Here is a 19,764-nt window from a genome sequence, read left to right on the forward strand (position 1 = left end):
AAAGGTTTGTGCGCTAAATTTAGGTTATGTCTAGGTTAAATACCGTCGATTGTCAACGGAGTCCATGTTAGATGAAAAAGTACAGTAAATGTTTCCTAATTGATGCTTAGATCGTAAGTAAAAATGGTCAAATTGGAGAGGCGATACGATTATTTGAGCCTTGAACCCCGTTTTTATAATATTATTGTAAATTTATAATAATAATTATATATCATTATAATAATTTATAATATTATTTTATATTATTATCATAATATTATCTAAATGTATAAAACTATAATAATAATTTATAGTATTATTTTATATTATTATTATAATATTATCTAAATATATAGAACTATAATAGTAATTTTTAATATTATTTTACATTATTATTATAATATTACATAAATATTTTCGTTTACAAGCTGGAGAAAAATTGGGAAGAGTTTACTGTATTCCGTTCGCAGCGATGGCTCAACTTAGAGCATTCCTGATGTGATTTCAAGTAACTTTTTCCTTAGAGAAAATGCGTTCGTTCACGAGTTATTAACGAAAAACGCTGGCCAATGGGAGTCGAGCTCAGTCGAGCCAATGAGCGGTTGAAGTCCAGTTCCGCTGATTGGCTCGACCGCCGCGCGACAGCTATTCTCGCCTCTGATTGGTCAGCGCTTTTTCGTTAATAACTCGTAAACGAAGCCGCGGCTCGCATTTTCGCAAAGGAAAAAGTTACTCCAAATAACCTCGGGAATCATTTCTTTCCAGGTATTAACATAATTATGAGATACTTTAAATATATATAATAAACACATTACCTAAAATATACATTATAATATACGTTATAAATATGCGTTATAAAAATATATAAATACGTTGAATACGTTATCTATGTTATCTACAAGTGTGAACAATTCCGTTCCCACAAATAACATTTTACCATCGACCGAGGGCTGAAGAGTTAAATAAACACACTTCGAAACCCGAAACAGCTCTTCCATTAAAGAGTTCGGTGCTCGTGCAGCAAGAATAAACAAACTTGGCGTTTCTCCAAAACAGAAATGACGGCGTCTTCGGGCCAGTGCGGTAGGAAATGCGCTGCGAACGCTATAAAAGCGAAGAATACTTTTATTGGAAGATGATCCTTCGTAAATTACCGACAGCCAGTTCGGTGTAAGTATCTTTCGTTTAAATATGTAACCGAAGAGATAGACACTCGTGGCTTCCGTTCGAACATCACGAAGCGATAAACTTTTTTCTCTCTCTCTCTCTCTCTCTCTCTCTCGGAATTGCCTGGAAAGCGGAGACAAACCGCAAGTTCGATCACGAAACAATTAATTCAATAATATTAGCGATGGACGCTGGTACGAGGGAATTACTACGCGATTGCTTTCACCGTTTTTATTAGCCGGTTATAATAATAAACCGTGTACTAATAAACGGTGCAATTATTAAGAAGCGCGTCGGCACACGGCGTCAATTATCAGGCTTATTATACAACGATTAAATTCGTAGAAATTTAGCTGTTAAAAAAAAGACTTCTTCGAATCGTCGGAACAACGCGTGAAACCCGCCGTTCGTACTCGATTTCAGAGAAACAAATTCCGGCCTTGGAAGAGAATTCCTCGACGTTCTCGCAGACGATCCGAGTCGATACGGGTTTCATTAAACGGCACGAAACAACGAAGAAAACGGAACGAGCATATTTTAAAGTGCTCGGGGCCCAGCTCTGTGGGGAATCAGAGGTAGCTCCAGCCATTCCGTTTCATCATTCACCACCCCCACCCCTCGCGAAACTCTCCGGAGGAACATTCGGTTATTTCCCACAGGCGAGAGAACGTTGTACGCTGTTCCGTTTTTACAACGGCGCGCTGCCGTATGTGCCGACGAAATCTTCGGTTAACCGTCGGCATCGATCCAGCCTCGGCCCAAAGGGTTCGCGGACCCGTAAAAAGCGATCGATCAGCGCGAATGCGGCCGAGGTGGTGTCGTTAGGCGTGAAGATAATACAGGGTGTTCCAAAAATGTCTCGCAATCGGAAAGTGGCGGGTTCCTCAGGTCATATGAAGCAACTTTTTCCTTTACAAAAATGTTCTCCGAGGCACCGTTAACGAGTTATTAGCGAAAAACAGTGACCAATGAGAGGTGAGCTCGGCTGACGCGAGGCGACCGAGCCAATGAGCGGAACTGGGCTTCGTGCACCGGTTGGCTGGGCCGCCTCGCGTCAGCCGTACTCGATTCTTATTGGTCACTGTTTGTCGTTAATAACTCGTTAACGGTGCCTCGGAGAAAACTTTTGCAAAGGAAGAAGCTGCTTCAAATGATCCGAGGAACCCGTCATTTCCGGATTGCGAGACATTTTTAGGACACGCTGTATATGTTCGACTGTTTAAACCGGAATCGACGAGACGCGTCGTCCCGCTTCGGAACGCCTCGGACGAAGAGACAGCCACAGCCGAGCTCCACTTTGGATTTTACTTTCACCGTAAACTTTTTTTCGCGGCGAGCGCACAGTTCTTTCGCCTAACTTTTCGTCCCCGTACAGGTGCACACACGCGCGCACGGTGCCCATGCGAACCAGCTAAATTCTGCTGGTTATATCGTAAAGAAATCGCTGCGAAAGACAATCTCGCGCGAAAGCGATCCCGTCGCGGCTTAGCGTTTTACAGTTTCTTTTCGCACGCGAATTTCACGGATTCCGATGCAACGTCGCTAGAATGAACGTAAGAGCTTACGTTCTCGACGAAAATTCTATCGTTCGAGAGAAATCGGGATCACTGGTCGGGACGATCAAACATAATCGAGAGACGTTACGCGAACACAGTTTCGTTACGGCGAGTACCTTTTGCTGATTCTTCTGTGGTTTTGACTGTTCAGAAACCTTTTTAGGGGTTGCAATTATAGTAATCTGTTTTATGGTAAATGTGCGATCACGCGTGAAAAGGTAAAATTAACTGTTTGGGTTATTTTGTCGGGGTTATTCGAAAAAGTTCTTGCGATGGGAATGGATTTAATTAATTTGCTGATGTGCGGAATAGTATACAGGGTGTCCCAAAATTATGGTATTTCCGGGAAAATGAGGGGTTCCTGGGGTCATTTGTAGCAACTTTTTCCTTAGCGAAAATGTTCTACGAGGCCTTGTTTGCGAGTTATTAACGAAAAACACTGACCAATGAGAGATCGCGTATGGCTGACGCCCCCCGCTCTTGCGGCCAGTGCCGCTGCGTCAGATGGCCGGCGCGACGCGGCATTGGATGTTAGGGCGGAGCATCGGCTGCACATAACATAATATATAATAATATATAACATAATATATAATAATATATAACATAATATATAATAATATATAACATAATATATAATAATATATAATATAATATATAATAATTATATATAATATACGATTGACCGACCTTGATGAATTCGGATCCGCGCCGGCTGCGCGTCCCGTAAAAAAAAGCATATATTAACGTGGAAAGGGAAAAATGTCGGGGCGTCGTTCGCGAAACTTTTTACGACCGTGAGCGAGGTTTACGGTCTCCGGCCGGAGGACCGTCGACGCCTTTCGTAAAAGGATCAACGGGAAACCGGACGAAGAAACCGAAGTTCAAAGTCGACTTTCACTCGCCGTTTTTCCGATCGCCACGGCGAAACCGGAAAGTAACGCACCAGCGAGCGGCGCTCGATCGAGAGCGCCAGCACCCCGAGCGCATCGTCTCACGCGAGATATACGTACGTATGTACGTACGTACGTACAATGAGGTAACACAGAGTACACGGGCACGGTGGTGAGTCGCGACGACCGACAGGACTCGTTATCCTTTCGTCGCGGGGACGGATACGCGAGCGCGCGGCTCTTTGCTCGGTCTCCGCGCGATCGGACCGTGAAGGAACGAGGAAGGGATGGAAGCACGCGATGCGGAAAAATCCGCGGCGAAAGTAAACGCACGAAGAAGACGATACGCGCGGGTTCCGTTGATCCCAGTAATCGCGGGATTGTTAGAGGAGGCGGCGACTGACGGGGCCTGGGACAATTCCTGCTTACGCAGAAAACGTATCTCGCCCGGAAAATAATCTTCCTGCCTGCCTGCTTCCTCGTACCTCCTCCTCGCCTCGCATCTCGTTAGCAATCGTGTTATCCGCGCGAGCGTTCTCGAGGAATCGGAGTAGATCTCGTAGGAAGAATGCTATCGCGCGATCCGAAAGGAAGTGTCGTTCCACCGGAAATGATTACGTACATTCTTGTTGAACAGCAAGAACAACTTCGGAGAAACGTGTGTTCAGAGAAACAATGAAATTCATTTTTGTAATTAATTCTTTAACGGCTGTAATTATGCAGATATATGTAATTATATATATAGATATGATAAGATAATTGTTTATAGATGGAATAAGATCATTATTTATAAATAGAATGAGGTATATATAAATATATTAATATATAAATTATATATTAATTTTATATATAAATATATAATATAAATAAATATATTTTATTTATATATATATATATATATATATATATATATATATATAATAATATATATAATAATAAATAAATAGTATAATTATATATATATATATATAATTATACTATTTATTTATTATTTATTCGGTTATATATAAATATAATAAGATAATGATTCATAGTTATGCAGGTATGTATACCGGACATAATTATACAACACAGTCTGCGGAATTGTGCAGGGTGTCCCAAAATTATGGTACCCCCGGAAAATGAGAGGTTTCCGAGATTATTTGCAGCAACTTTTTCCTCAGCGAATTAGACAAAAATAAACAGGATCAAGGTTCATTATATTATTTAATACAATCGATACGTTAGTATCAATTGTTCGAATTTGTTCGAGGCGCACGCCAATTTGGTTCCTGTTCCTGTTCACGGCCGTAAAAAGTTTCGCGAACAACGCCCCGGCATTCCTCCCTTTCCACGTTAATACACGCTTTTTTTTACAGGCCGCGCGCCGTCAGCGCGAACCCGAATTCATCAAGGTCAACGACACGGGAAAGGCAATCCCGATTGATTGCTTTCGCCGCCGGGGACGTTCTCCTTTCCCCGGCCGGCATCGCGGTCACCGATCGCCGAAAACCGTGAGATGCCGAGTCGTAACATCGAAACTATCCAGTGTGGAGACCCCCCCTCCCTCTCTATCCCCGGGAGTTCCCCCTTCGCGTTCCTCGAACGTCCGGAACGCGCGATCGAGAGGAACACGTTTCTATACGGATTTTGTCGTCCGCGATACTTTCACGCGAATAACATCGAAAGTAATTGTTAAACCGAACAAAAACTTGGGTGGGATTTCCTCTTGTAGACTGAGATGTATTTTTTCACACAGCCGTTCAGAGAGCCCGGTAATATAGAATATTTTTACATAATTAACAAGCTCGTACAATTAATCTCGCGGCACGAGCTCTCTTCAGGATACAATTTACGATACTTTCGGAATAATCGGTGGAGCATCCTTTCTCTCGCAGGAAGAAACGGGTATGCAAAAATACGCAAAGCTTGTTCTTTTTTTTCGACTCACTGATTGAATGTTTATTAATAAGTAACACACGTGTAAAAACTCGCGTAAAGATTTGTATGCAGAACAAATAACAATGTTCTGCGTGCGACGTTAATTGACATTGCTGAATAGAACGAAATTAATAGAATTAAGTAGAATTAAATAGAATTAAATAGAATTAATTGAATAGAATTAAATAGAATCTTGAATAGAATTGAATAGAATTAAATAGAATTTTGAATAGAATTGAATAGAATCGAACAGAATCGAACAGAATCGAACAGAATCGAGTAGAATCAAGTAGAATCGAATAGAATCGAATAGAATCGAATAGAATCGAATAGAATCGAGTAGAATCGAGTAGAATCGAGTAGAATCGAGAAGAATCGAATAAAATCGAATAGAATCGAATAGAATAGAATCGAATAGAATCGAATCGAATGGAATCAAATCGAATAGCATCGAATCGAACAGAATCGAACAGAATCGGTAGAGCATCCTTTCTCTCGCAGAACGAAACGGGTACGCAAAAATACGCAAAAAGCTTGTCGTTCTTTTTCGACTCAATGATTGAATGTTTATTAATAAATAACACACGTGTAAAAACTAACGAAGCGTAACGATTTATATGCAGAACAAATAACAATGGACGAATCCAATAAGCGCGGCTAGTGCTTCTTGCTGTGAATGATGGTTTTGTAAACGGGGATCTTGATGGGGATCGGCTTCACCACCGGAACGGGAACGTGTTTCACTACGTGGAACGGGACCGGCTTCTCCACCTTCACGGGGATGATCTTCTCGACCGGCGTCGGCACCTTCTTCTCCACCTTCGTGAACACCTGCTTCTCCACCTGCGCCCAAAACAGAGATCGGAATCGAGGGAATCGGAATTATGATTCTAATTATAATAAACGTTTAATTGTGATCGTCGGCGACGTTTCGAATGAAATTGCGTACCGGATACGGGACCGGCTTCTTCACGATCAGTGGCACAGGGTAGCTCTGCGGTACTTGTTGGACCTGCAAACTCGGAATCGCCAGGGCGTACTTCTTCAGCACCGGCACTCCTGTTCCAACGAGATTCGATAATTACGAACAGCCTTGTAAAGGTTCGACGAAAGATTTGGACAGTTTAACATCGTTTTCTTCGCTCATTATCCGTCAATGTCACATTTTTCGGACACGTTTCTCTTTCACAAAATGCAACTTCCAGGTTAAATACAGGCATTGAAACAGTGAGAACGTATGCTCGTTTTCCCACGAAAGTATTACAAATTCACGCTATTTTAAATCGTTGCAAACTTCGGATTGAAACGCGAATTTAATTTTTATTTTGAATTGCGTGTTTGCATGCTTTTGAATTGCGCCGGATAATGGGTTAAAATAGAACTAGAAATGCAGCGCTTTTGTGCACAGAGTTGTGCATAGAGCGTGGACGAAAGAATTTAATTATTGCGAATCTAATTTATAATTGTTAAGAATTAATAACGGCGACCGGAGAATGAACGCTGCAAATTAGAAGAGCAGATCGGCTAGTGAAATCGTGAAAGTATCATAACTGACATTACTCGTTCTTCTTTTTCTTATTCTTTTTTATTTATTACGTTGAGTTTTATATCAGGAACGTTAACCCCTTCACTTGAAGGCAAGATTCGAATAATAGAGTTACCTGCACGAGGCAGGGAAACACTGAATTCGGTGAGCATGGGTTACGACGTTAATTGGCATTGCTGAATAAACGCCCGTGTCACTTATAGAACGAAATTAATAGAATTAAATAGAATTGAATAGAATTGAATAGAATTGAATAGAATTGAATAGAATTATTGAATATAATTGAACAGAATTGAACAGAATTGAACAGAATTGAACAGAATTGAACAGAATTGAATAGAATTGTACAAAATTGAATAGAATTGAACAGAATTGAATAGAATTGTACAAAATTGAATAGAATTGAACAGAATTGAACAGAATTGAACAGAATTGAATAGAATTGAATAAAATTGAATAGAATCGAATAGAATAGAATAGAATCGAATCGAATAGAATAGAATTAAACAGAATTAAATAGAATTAAATATAATTAATAGAACAAAATAGTGTTTGCTTTGCAATTTACACACCGATAGACTTGACAACGGGAATGAAATGTCCGTGTCCCCCGCCTCCGTATCCCCCGCCTCCGTATCCTCCGCCGCCAAATCCATGGCTCGACTCGATGTCGGAGTCCAGTCCTCCTGATAACGCGAAAAGATACCACAGATTACCACAGATTCGCGAGTACGATCGTTTTAATAACACGACAATGTCAGAGTAGTCAGACCAATTTCGAAGCCGACGCCGTGGCCACCGTGATCCGCATCAATTTCGCCTAACGACAGACCATGACCTCCCAACTCTAGTTCACTGGCCAAGCAGGAACCGGCGATCGTCAGAATTAGGATCTTGCAAGCAGAACGGCCGGTATGAGTAAATTGCTGTCGCGAACGCACAAAAGCGATCAAAAAGGAAAGGCTGCGATTTACGATACGAAGATCGGCTTGATGCGACGAAAAGCTAAGATTTCGACAGCCTATGGGAAACCGATATGATCGAGCAAGCATTGATCGGTTTAGTCGGTGCGAATGAATTGCGATCGATGCAATGCGGACGTTTAAGAAAAATGTTCTCGAATTGCTGCGCGGAAGCTTGCAACGGTGACGCGACAAAGTCGGGAAGACGAATTATAGTAATTTTTCTCTAATTTGCGATTAGATCGCGCATTAAAATGGACGATTTGGGAAGAGGAGACACGATTGTTAGAGCTTTGCGTTTCGTTTTTATGGTTGTTGAGAACCGGTAAATTATAAAAACGAAGCGCAAGGCTCGATCAATCGTATCTTCTTTTCCTTAACTGTCCATTTTGGCGCAGAATCTCAGTGTCAATTAGGGAGAATTTATTGTAACATCTGCTACCCGATTTTGGTAAAAAAGACAGTGAATTCTCCCTAATTGATGCTCAGATTTTATACAAAAATGGACAGTTAGGGAAGAGGAGATGCGATTATTAGAACCTTGCACCCCGTTTTTATAATTACCGATTATCAACAGCTATAAAAACGAGTCGCAAGACACGAACAATCGTATCGCCTCTTCCCTAACTGTCCATTTTTGCACAGAATTTCAGTGTCACTTAGAAAGAAATTACTGTAATATCTGCTATCCGAATTCGATGCGAAGGACAGTGACTTCTCCCTAACTGGCGCACATAATGCACAAAAAAATGGACAATTTGAGAAAAGGAGATGCGATTATTATAACCTTGCACCCCGTCTTTATAGTTACCGATTATCACAGCTATAAAAACGAGCCGCAGGGCTCTAATAATCGCACCTCCTCTTCCCCAACTGTCCATTTCGGCGCAGAATCTGGGCGCGAATTATGGAGAATTCACTGTCCTTGCTACCGAATTTATATAATTTCTCCCTAATTCGCGTTCAGATTGCACTCGAAAATGGACAATTTAGGAAGAGAAGATGCGATTATTAGAATCTTGCACCCCGCTTTTATAGTTACCGATATTAAAAGCGAGCCGCAAGACTCTAATAATCGCACCTCCTCTTCCCTAACTGTCCATTTTTATGCAGAATCTCAGCGCGAATTAGGGAGTATTTACTTTTTCGCCATCTTTCTGCCCACACTGACAATACTACCACCGAAACAGATTCGCTAATCAAGGTCGACACAATTTAACTCAGACTCTCTATAAATGCTGCGACGAGTCGCCGTCAACCCTTCCGTTTTAATCAGCCAGCGCACCGACACGACTCACGTACGAGGTTTTCCATTATTCTCCAGATAGGCGCATATGAGTGGTTCGTGAATAAAAGATCGACTCGAGACGAATTGTTCGCGCGAAGAGCTTATATAGGAAGATCGTGGGACACGCGGCCCCACTATCTCGTGGAAACCTTTTCAACGCCTTCACTCTATGCAGGTTACATTTCTCTATTTCTTCAAACGGCACGTGGCCCCGGCAGGCAATGATGATGCTTGCGTAACACAAACAGTTCCGTGTTCCCTGAACGGCGCAGCAAACGTGCAACCTTGTTCGATTTGGTCCGCTCATTTTCTTTCCATTGATCAACATTGTGCCACTGCTTTCCATTAAGAGCTTATCGTTAACGCCGGTTCCTGCACGGGATTAGATGAATTTCGCGGCGCGCCGTTAGTAGGAGTACCGTCCGCACTGCTTCCTACTTCCTCGTGCGGGTTAATGCACGAGACGGTCTTGATGATCTTTTAACTGGCGACGACTCGAATCTTGGCTGGCTTGGCTCGAGGCTTTTGGAATTTCTTTTGGTGATCGCAAATCCTTGGTTCGCGTGAGAGAATTTATATAATATCTACGTAATATATATATTTTTTTAATATAATTATATACATATTATTAGCATAGTAAAAAATATATATGAAAAGTATATTAATATAATACAATATAATATAATATAATATAATATAATATAATATAATATAATATAATATAATATAATATAATATAATATAATATAATATAATATAATATAATATAATATAATATAATATAATATAATATAATATAATATAATATAATATAATATAATATAATATAATATAATATAATATAATATAATATAATATAATATAATATAATATAATATAATATAATATAATATAATATAATATAATATATATTATATATATAAATATTTAACCAATAAATATTTAATACTCCCTTACAGAAAATTGCTATAAAACGTACAATAAATCCGAAGTTTCTATATATATCATAATATATAATTATTATAATAATCGCATCGTCTCTTCCAAATTGTCCATTTTTGTGTACAATCTGAGAGTCAATTAGGGAGAATTCACTGCCATTGCATATGGAACAATATTCATGATCTTATTGTAGAGTCATTAAGTATTAGCTTGAGGATCGGCGATCGTTGAAACGATGTAATTTCATCAAAAGAAACGGAAAATAAGCTACATTCTTGGACTCTTCTTGAAGAGCGCGAACTTCTACTTTCACTTTTCTAAAACGTTTTTTGTTTTATATTTTTGCATTGGTAAGCAGACGGGAAAGTAAAGGTAATTATTTCTTTTAGAAAATTTCGTGGCATCGAAGATTCTTTCGAAGTACAATTTTTATTATTACATAAATTATTATATAATATTATTACGTAAATTATCGTGGATTTCGAGATTGAATATATAATATATATATTATATATAATTATTATATATTATTATATGTATATAATAATGTAAAATTATATATTAATAGAAATATTATATTAATCCAGTTGTATTACAATAAAACTCCAATTTACTTCGAGCGTTACTCCAATTATGTGAACACCTACATAGGTATCGCGGTCGTAAACAAATGTAATTTCAGCACGTTTCTTTGCTCTTTTATTTCGTTGGTTACGTCAACGCGAACACCGGTTACTCGAACGAAAATTTACAGAAAGTGGGGATAATAGCGGATGAAAGGGATAAATATAACAGATAAATAGGAGATAAAATCGGACTCGTGTTATATGAACCTAACCGGTTGTATGAACTGGTTCTCTTCCGCCGAATTCATCTAAATGCGGTTCTCTCTACTGTACACGGTCATAAGTGTATTACCGGTAGATTGCGGATTTAATGCTTTCGTGATAGAAACGTGTAGACAAAAATAAACAGGAACAAGATTTATTATGTAATTTAAGACAATCAATACGTTAGTATCAATTGTTCGAATTTGTTCGAGGCAGACACCAATTTGGCTCCTGTTCCTCGTGAATGATGCGGACAAATTTTATCATACGCAAATATTATGTAATTTTTATTTGTTTATTATATTTATGTAATTATTATTTCTCCAATAAACTTTGAACGAAAGTCACAGAATGTTTTCATTTGAGAAGAAAGGATGCTTGTGACGGAGATCTAGTTTCTGTAGCAAAATGTTTATCAAGTTTATTAATTTTATAAACAATTTTCAGTTATTCCGTTACCTAGCTATCGTTCGTTATATAAATTTGTTATAGACGCAGGCATTAATAAACGTAAATACTATTTTTAGGGTGTTTGAAAAGTCACTCGAAATCGGGAAATACGGAAATCGGGATTCCTGAAGCCATTTGAAGAAACTTTTTCCTTAGCGAAAATGCGATCCGCGGCTTCGTGTACGAGTTATTAACGAAAAACGCTGACCAATGAGAGACGAGATCAGCTGGCGCACGGCGGCCGAGCCTCCGAGCGGTCGAAGCCCGGTCAAGCGCTAGACGGCCGAGCTAATCAGCGGAACTGGGTTTCGACAGCTCATTGGTCCTGCTGCCTAACGCTAGGCGAGCTCGCCTCTCATTGGTCAGCGCTTTTTCGTTAATAACTCGCAAACGGAGCCTCGGATTGAATTTTCGCAAAGGAAAAAGTTGCTTCAAATGCTCCAAGGAACCTCTCATTTCCCGATCCCTAGTGACTTTCGGGACTTCCTGTATAAGAGTTACTACTAGCTTTTCGCGTAATGCTGAAAACATCGAAATGCAATTGTTTGAAAAAATAAAGTATTTATTAATATAAAAACCAACGGAATATGAAAATTGATAAATTCGCCATAAACATCCTTTCTAGGGGCACGATCACGTGTAAAAACTCGTGCACCTAGCGGACATATAACATAAATAAAAGAAGAAACAGCATCCGAAGCGTTGCTTGCAAGAAAAACGTGTATCCTCGGCAGGAACATTTTCATAGGCGAGAAACTGGATGTCCAGATCAGGCGAGTCGCCGTGCTCCTTAACGGATAACAAGGTTACCCGCAGCGGGGAAACTAATTTCCATCCTGATGAATATTCATGTAACATCGTATCGCGCCGGTGTCTTTTTACAATCACTTTCTTAGCATCCTCGACCCGCGGGAAAGCGCTGGAAACCTGGTAAAATCAATTTATAATTAAATCCTATATATTATAGTTATCCTATCGCGAGGATTCCCCGGTCATTATTGGGACCGCGGCGAGCTTCCCATGTCTTCACGGCTCATTAGCGGCGGCTGATCGTGACAATCAGGCTCGCCTTGCTCCTGAACTAGACCGCCGCGCCGGCAACATTCACTTTCCACGGAATCTGTGCCCGATCTATCGAAAATACCAGTGAAAGTTTCGATTATGATCTCGGGCGCATTAGCTTGGCTACGGCGACGGCCGAACGGTGTCCGATTTACAAGGAGTAACAGGAAAAACCATTCGATCCTACGGGCTCGACGTGGAAAGTTGTTATCAAATTTCTCTAACGGATCTGAGTCGATCTTTTCGAAACGCGTCCAGCTCGCCGGCTCGCCAAATTCTCGAACCCCCGTTCGGATTCTTTCGATTCGCGTTCGATCGGTTTCGCCGAATCTCGATTGAAAAGCGATCGAAAGACCGCGATCGGAACTGAACGGGAACGGCGAATGAACACGCGTTTTGAACACGCGAATCGCGCGCTTGTGTTCCCGTTGGGCCGGGAATTTATGGGAACAGGATTCTCGATAACGAGAAGGAAAACAACGCCTAGGATGTTGGGCGACTTTCACTGCGACGGACGATTCACTGCGTTCGATGTATGTTTTTTTCGTAGTATTTTATTGGAAAACTAGAACAGTAACGAGTAAAAAAAGTTATTTAAAAAAAAACAGGAAAACAGAGAACAACAGTAGTATAACAACGGTGCTTAAACTATATACAGGGGAAAGAATAGGATGCAGTCGGTTGCGGGCCCGGAAGGTGCGATCCTTTTCCGCGCGGACTTTCTCTTCGCGCTTCCGGAGCAGTTCGGTTCGCAGAGCCTCGGGCAAAAAAAAGAAGAACGGCGAACGTTGTCGTCTAGGATCGATTTTGACGTCGGCCGGACAGATCGCTAGCTAATCAGTCGCAGGATGTTAGTGCTTCTTCGCGTGGTGATAGATCGTCTTGTAAACGGGGATCTTGATGGGGTACGGTTTGATCACTGGCACCGGCACGTGTTTCTCGATTGTGATCGGGACTGGCTTCTCCACTGGAACCGGAATGTGCTTCTCCACGGGGAACGGCACCTTCTTCTCCACGGGCACCGCCACTGTTTTTATCACTTGCACGGGCACCGGCTTCGGGATCGGCTGCGCCACCGGATAGCTCTGGGGGACGCCCACGGCTATCGGATGCGGCACCGCTATCTTCACGATGTGAGGAACTGGTACGCCTGAAACGCCGATCAGAAAAATCAGGGAAATCAGGAAAGTCGGAAAAATAAAAATCAGAAAAGTCGGAAAAGTCGGAAAAGTCGGAAAAATCAGAAAAGACAGAAAAGTTAGAAAAATGAGAAAAATCAGAAAAGTCAGAAAAGTCAGAGAAATTAGGGAAATCAGAAAAAATCAGAAAAAAGACATAAAAAGTCAGTAAAGTCAGAGAAATTAGGGAAATCAGAAAAAAACAGAAAAGGTCAGAAAAATCAGAGAAATTAGGGAAATCAGAAAAAATCAGAAAAGTCAGAGAAATCAGGGAAATCAGAAAAATCCGAGATATCAGAAAAATAGAGAAATTAAGGAAATCAGAAAAATCCGAGATATCAGAAAAATAGAGAAATTAAGGAAATCAAAGAAATCAGAAACATGAACAAATTTAGAAAAAATTAAAGAAATTACGAAAATCAGAAAAATCAGAGAAATTAGAAAAATCACTAAAAATCAGAGAAATTGCGAAAATCAGAAAAATTACGAAAGTCAGAGAAATTACGAAAATCAGAAAAATCAGATAAATTAGAAAAAGTCAGAAAAATCGGAATGGAAGCCGAAACATTCACGCTCCCAAACCGCAACCTTTAAAAAAAAATAGTGGAACCAAATAAGAGCCTATTCTAATTGATAAAAGCCCTCGTTGATCCGAGATAAGCGCAAATCGTATAAAACTCGATCGATCTTATTTTAAAAGCCATAGATGCATAAAGAAAAAGACCGCTTTCCTGCGTAACTGATAAACCCGACACGCGCACCTTCGCTCGCCCGGCAAAGATTTATGTCTTCCGCGTTAGAACTGTTATTAGAACTGGTAGAGTTTACGGAAATAGATTGCCGGGCAACACGAAGCACAAATCCGTGCGTAAAGTAGAAAGTGAAGTTAACGTCGGGATCGTGTAGAAGGCCGGCGAAGGATTGTTAATTTCGCGGGAGCCTGCCAGCAGCCCTTGCCAAGGGCGGACGAACGGACAATTTCGAACCTGACAATACACGGTTAATGAGTTTGATTCGCTGTTAGCTACTCGGCGTGTCTCAACTTTCCGTGAAATTTTCGCTTTCAAACTTTCTCGAAGTTGAACGATTGCTTGGCGTAATTAGTCACTTTTGCAGCTGCAACGTGTCATTACGGGATGTTGTTCAGCAATGCTCGTGGAACTTCGCTCGCCGGGATTCCACGGACTTTTAATATTCCGCTGCTCGAATTCTGTGCTGATCTTACCGAAACTAATTTTACATCGTCCCCCCTGCCCCTCCTACAATTCTTTAATTCATTTTGTACCTTGGGAGCTTGTTTGGAAAACAGCTTTGTGTGAAAATGAACTCGTTGCTATCGAAATTAAGACGAAAAAGTCTTCATTAAAGATGATGGAACAGATTTCTTTCAATAAAAATCGCTCGAAATAACCTTGACGTAACCTTGACAATAATTAGTAATTATTAATTAAAGTTATTATACCATTTTCGATTGTTAAAATACGAGGTGCAGTAAATTTTCCCGAAATAACCTTGTCATAAGTAGACCCGCGGATTTTACTCATTTCTGACAATACTAAGTAATTAGTAATTAACGTTATTATACCATTTTCGATCGTTTAAAGAGGAAGTACAGTAAATTTTCCCAAATCGACGCTCAGCTTGGAAGCAAAAATTGACAATTTGCTAAGGTGAGATGCAATTACATATTACATTATATATTATTAATTAATCAATTACAAATATAATTAATTAATCAATTATATATCATTGATTATACATCACACCTCATTTTTATAATTGTTGACAATCGACAACTACAAAAAGCAAGCCGCAAGGCTCGAACAATCGTACCTCCTCACCCCAAGCCCTCCATTTTCGTTTCCAAGTTAATCATCAATCAGATTAAATTTACCTCCCTAATTTCCCTAAAATATACCCTCAACAAACCCCCGTTCCCGTCAATCTCCCCGGCAACCGACCACTTTTAATGCGAAACGCTGTTCGTGCATGCTTTCGTCCGAGGAAGAAGCATTCCAACGTCGCCGAGGCGGCGTTATCCGTGCGATTACGAACTTACCGATGTGCTTAATCACTTTAACGGGCACAGGCTTGGTAACTTCCACGTGCTCGGACACAGGAACGCTCTGGACCACGCTGTGGCCACCGTCCAAGGAGACACCCTCGTCCCCGCCGTCGTGTCCGCCGCCGAGGGACGAGTAATCCGAGCCCAAGTGGTCGCTGGACACGTCCAAGTGTCCGCCGATGGATCCCTCCAAACCGCCGCCGTGCCCTCCGCCGAAGTCGCCGCCGTAACTGCTGCCTCCGTAGCTGCCTCCGCCGTAACTGCTGCCTCCGCCGTAACTGCTGCCTCCGTAGCCGCCTCCGCCGTAACTACCGCCGCCATAACTGGCGCCGCCGTAATCGCCGCCGCCGTAATCGCTGCCGCCGTAGTCGCCGCCGTAGCTTCCGCTGGACACGGACCCGTGGGACTCCTGGTCGGACCTTTCTATCGGCATGAAGCCGCCGTACAGCTGGGGATGATGGTACTGGACTTGATCCTGGTTCACGATCACGGGCACGGCCACCGCCAAGGACGCCAGAGAAAGCAGCACCTGCGGCCAACGGCAGAGTCGTCAAGTCGCTGCTGGAAAATCGCGGCGCAAGATCGAGTTCCCTCCGCGAACGTCGATCAATCCGCCGACTGTCGACTATAATAAGACTATTTTGAATCGATGTCGACACGCTGATCTGATGCCGCGGCCGCATCATCCGGCTGTCGCGCGGTGGAAAGTCGCGATCGACGGGCCCCGATAATCTTCGCGAGTCGCTAACGAGCGGGTTGCTCGCATGAAATTGACGGTTCTCGAGCGACCCGTTTTTAATCGCGTTCATAAAAGTCTGCTCGGAAATTCGTTGCTTCTGTTGCGAAGCCAGACGAACGCGACCGGATTGCGAGCCGCGTGAAAGAAATTGGCGCGCGAGCTATTTTCATCGAAATCGCGGAAGTCGAGGTTCTCACTGTTCCCGCTGAAATTGTTCGGCGATCTCGACGTTCTAGAGACGAAAAGAGAGATAGAGAGAGATAGGTGAAAGGTGGTTGAACCCGACAGAAATTGTTCGGCGCGATCTCGCGGTTCTGCCCGGATTTTTCGCTACTCACGATTCCGTTCATGGTTACACGCATAACGCTGTGTTTAACGCCGCTCTGCTAGACGTAGGAGTTCCTTCGGCGACTGATAGATCTTTGCACATTGCTCGTCTTAATATACCGGCGGGCCTTTCACTGTCGGCGATGTAGTTTCGTCCTGGGGCCCGGTCGGCCGCGCCGCACACGGCCGGCGCAATTGTTTCACGTCCGTCGCGCGGACGGGCCCCGTCGAATGTATTGGCCGGTTTCGACCGCCGAACGGCGCCCCGCGAATTAGACAGTTTCTGATCGTCGGCGAGCCACACGTTCGCCGGTGATTTTCTCATTCGCGGGGTTTCCACGGCCGGCGAGCGCCGATCCCCTTTTACAACGGCGACGGAGTCGGCCGTGATCGGAGCCGGGCCCCTCGGCCGCGATTCGTCGCCGCGCGAACGCGCTCGCGAGGCGCGCCTTAATTAACCGACAACGGTCGCTTTCGTTCGTAATTACGCTAGAAAATCGAGCGGGCGAAATTAATGGCACCAGAAGTCGCGAACGGTGAACGGGCGCGAATCAATTTCCCTGTTTCCCACGGCACAAGTTCGCGACGTCGTTTAACGAGCTGTTGCGTGAACTTGCGTTGCGCAACAAGGGCCCGCGAAAACGCGCTGCTGTCGACGTCCTTGTCCGTTCGCGACGTCGTTTAACGAGCTACGGTATTGTCTTCCTAACTGACGCTGAGATTGTGCAGAAGAATGGACAATTTGGGGAGAGAAGACACGATTATTCGAGCCTTGCAGCGAGCTTTTATAGTTCTTGACAATCGATAACCGTGAAAAAACGAGCCGCAAGGCTCGGACAATCGTACCTCCTCTCCCTAAATTGTCCATTTCTGGGGACAATCTGAGCGTCAATTAGGGAGACATTGCTGTATTGCGTGAATTTGCATTGCGCAACAAGGACCCCCGAACCCTGTTCTCTGACGGGTTAAGTGTAGTTAACCCTTTGCACTCGAAGCCATTTTAACCGTAAATCTAAATTAATTTATTTCCGACTTATGGTATTTTTCCATTTTATGTGACAAAGTGCATTTTTGTGCATATGTAATTAAGTCTTGTGACTCGTAAAACAGTTAGACTTTTAACAATTTTGTTACATCTAAACTTTGATAATAGAAAAATTATCTTGGAACGTGATGTAACAATTTTAGCGGTGCCTCAGTTTTCAATTCAATCGATATTAGCGTAATTTTTTTTACGTGAGTACAAATTTAGTAATAACGCTGCAAATTTCATACGCGCCAAGCTAATATAATGTTATAAAGTTGTTTAAACTGTTAAATATTTTTTTGATTAGCATATACAGGTTTATAATAATAGATTTTCCGTTGCATAAATTTGTTTACATTTAAGAACAAAATTCGGCCCGTAGAGGGTTAAAAATGTTCCTTGGCGCGCGGCGACCGTGTCCTTGCGCGGTCGCGTGCTCGTCCAGCCGCGATGATTGACAGGTCTATCATCGGTGGCCGTTGATACCGTGCTGCTCGAACGGAATTACACGGCTCGGACCGCTTCGTTTGCGAGCGATGGAAACCCGGCGGAATTCTTCGGGACGCGGGGATTACTCTATTAAAAAAAAAAGAAAGGAAAACGCGCGAGGATCGTTCGTTTAAAAGTCTGACTGACGAGGCAATTTCATTAAGGAAATAATGACTGCCAGAACGGTGCGGCCGAGTTACCGTCGAAGTTTTTGCAGCGTAATGAAAGCATCGAGCCCCATCCGGAGCCCGAACATCTATCATTCTGTAATTAACGGGCTTAAATGTCGCCGAGATTCTGCCTCTTCCACATTTGTTACGGAACTTCGCCCCCGGTAAGCCGGCCGGGAATCTGCTCGCTTTAGCGTCCACGAAAGTTTCACGAAGTGCTGGCTGCGTATCTGTAATTAAGTTAGCCGTCGCGACTCCTGTAAAACGCTCGCGCGAGGCGACAAATAGGATCGCGTGCGCGCGACACGGTAATTTCACCGTAATTCCCCCGCTCAGATTGCCCACGAAAATGGACAATTTCGGACGAGAAGACACGATTAGTCGTGCCTTGCGCATCGTTTATCATTATTGTTGGCAAACGGTGGTGAATTTTAAATAAATAGCTTGAATAGAAAAATTGATCTAGAAAATAGTTTTTTATTTGCTAGCTGATTTAATCGTAAAGACGCGTGATTTTGTATTTTCGAATCGTTACTGAGAAACATACCGAGAACATATTTTATAACTTTTTTAATCAAATAAAAGTTCTAATTGAAAGTTCAAATAGTGAAAAGTATTAAAGAGTTATTTCCATAACTAAATATAATAATCGTAGTTCCACTTCCCAAATTGTCCAGTTTTGTGCGTAATCTGAGCGCGAATTACAGAGAAATTACTGTATTCTTAAACTTAGATTTTCAAATGCTCCGGATTTCGCATGCTAGAGCTTGCACCAATCTTATATTCAGCATGTCTCAAAAATGGCTCGCAATTTGGAAAGGGGGTTCCTGAGGCCATTTGGAACAACTTCTTCCTTTACAAAAATGCAATCCGAGGCTTCGTTTACGAGTTATTAATGAAAAACGCTGGCCAATGAGAGGCGAGCATGGCTGACGCGCGGCAAGCCCAGCCAACGAGCGCACGAAGCCTCGTTGAGCGCGAGGTGGCCGAGCCAATCAGCGGAACTGGGCTTCGACCGCTCGTTGGCTCGGCCGCCAAACGACAGCCGAGCTCGCCTCTCATTGGTCACTATTTTTCGTTAATAACTCGTAAACGAAGCTGCGGATTGTATTTTTGCTAAGGAAAAAGTTACTTCAAATGACCTGACGAACCCCTCATTTCTGGATTGCGAGACATG

At 42.3% G+C, this 19,764-nt stretch overlaps 2 protein-coding genes across 2 annotated transcripts; both read right to left on the reverse strand.

Annotated features, from left to right (window-relative positions):
* Positions 1–6,052: 6,052 nt before the first annotated feature.
* Positions 6,053–9,419, reverse strand: LOC117227756 (uncharacterized). The gene is made up of 5 exons (XM_033483258.2): positions 9,323–9,419; positions 7,831–7,951; positions 7,631–7,744; positions 6,462–6,571; positions 6,053–6,355 (listed from the first exon to the last, which is right to left on the reverse strand). Exons 1-5 carry the CDS (start codon positions 9,332–9,334, stop codon positions 6,170–6,172), a joined length of 543 nt encoding a protein of 180 aa, XP_033339149.2. The 5' UTR covers positions 9,335–9,419; the 3' UTR covers positions 6,053–6,169.
* Positions 9,420–13,126: 3,707 nt separating this feature from the next.
* Positions 13,127–17,014, reverse strand: LOC143259946 (uncharacterized). Its single transcript, XM_076524255.1, has 3 exons — positions 16,913–17,014; positions 15,830–16,364; positions 13,127–13,742 (listed from the first exon to the last, which is right to left on the reverse strand). The coding sequence occupies exons 1-3, from the start codon at positions 16,934–16,936 to the stop codon at positions 13,444–13,446; spliced, it is 858 nt and encodes a 285-aa protein (XP_076380370.1). The 5' UTR covers positions 16,937–17,014; the 3' UTR covers positions 13,127–13,443.
* Between the last annotated feature and the right edge of the window lie 2,750 nt (positions 17,015–19,764).

Source organism: Megalopta genalis, chromosome 8 (assembly GCF_051020955.1).
Source record: "Megalopta genalis isolate 19385.01 chromosome 8, iyMegGena1_principal, whole genome shotgun sequence".
Lineage (NCBI taxonomy): Eukaryota > Metazoa > Arthropoda > Insecta > Hymenoptera > Halictidae > Megalopta > Megalopta genalis.

Coding starts and splice junctions, on each gene's coding strand:
- LOC117227756 (XM_033483258.2), bottom strand. Junction 7,745..7,830: donor CGGCGTCGGCTTCGAAATTG/GTCTGACTACTC, acceptor TCGCGTTATCAG/GAGGACTGGACTCCGACATC. Junction 6,572..7,630: donor TCCCGTTGTCAAGTCTATCG/GTGTGTAAATTG, acceptor TCGTTGGAACAG/GAGTGCCGGTGCTGAAGAAG.
- LOC143259946 (XM_076524255.1), bottom strand. CDS start 16,936: ATGCGTGTAACCATGAACGGAATC. Junction 16,365..16,912: donor GTGTAACCATGAACGGAATC/GTGAGTAGCGAA, acceptor CGTTGGCCGCAG/GTGCTGCTTTCTCTGGCGTC. Junction 13,743..15,829: donor TAAAGTGATTAAGCACATCG/GTAAGTTCGTAA, acceptor TCGGCGTTTCAG/GCGTACCAGTTCCTCACATC.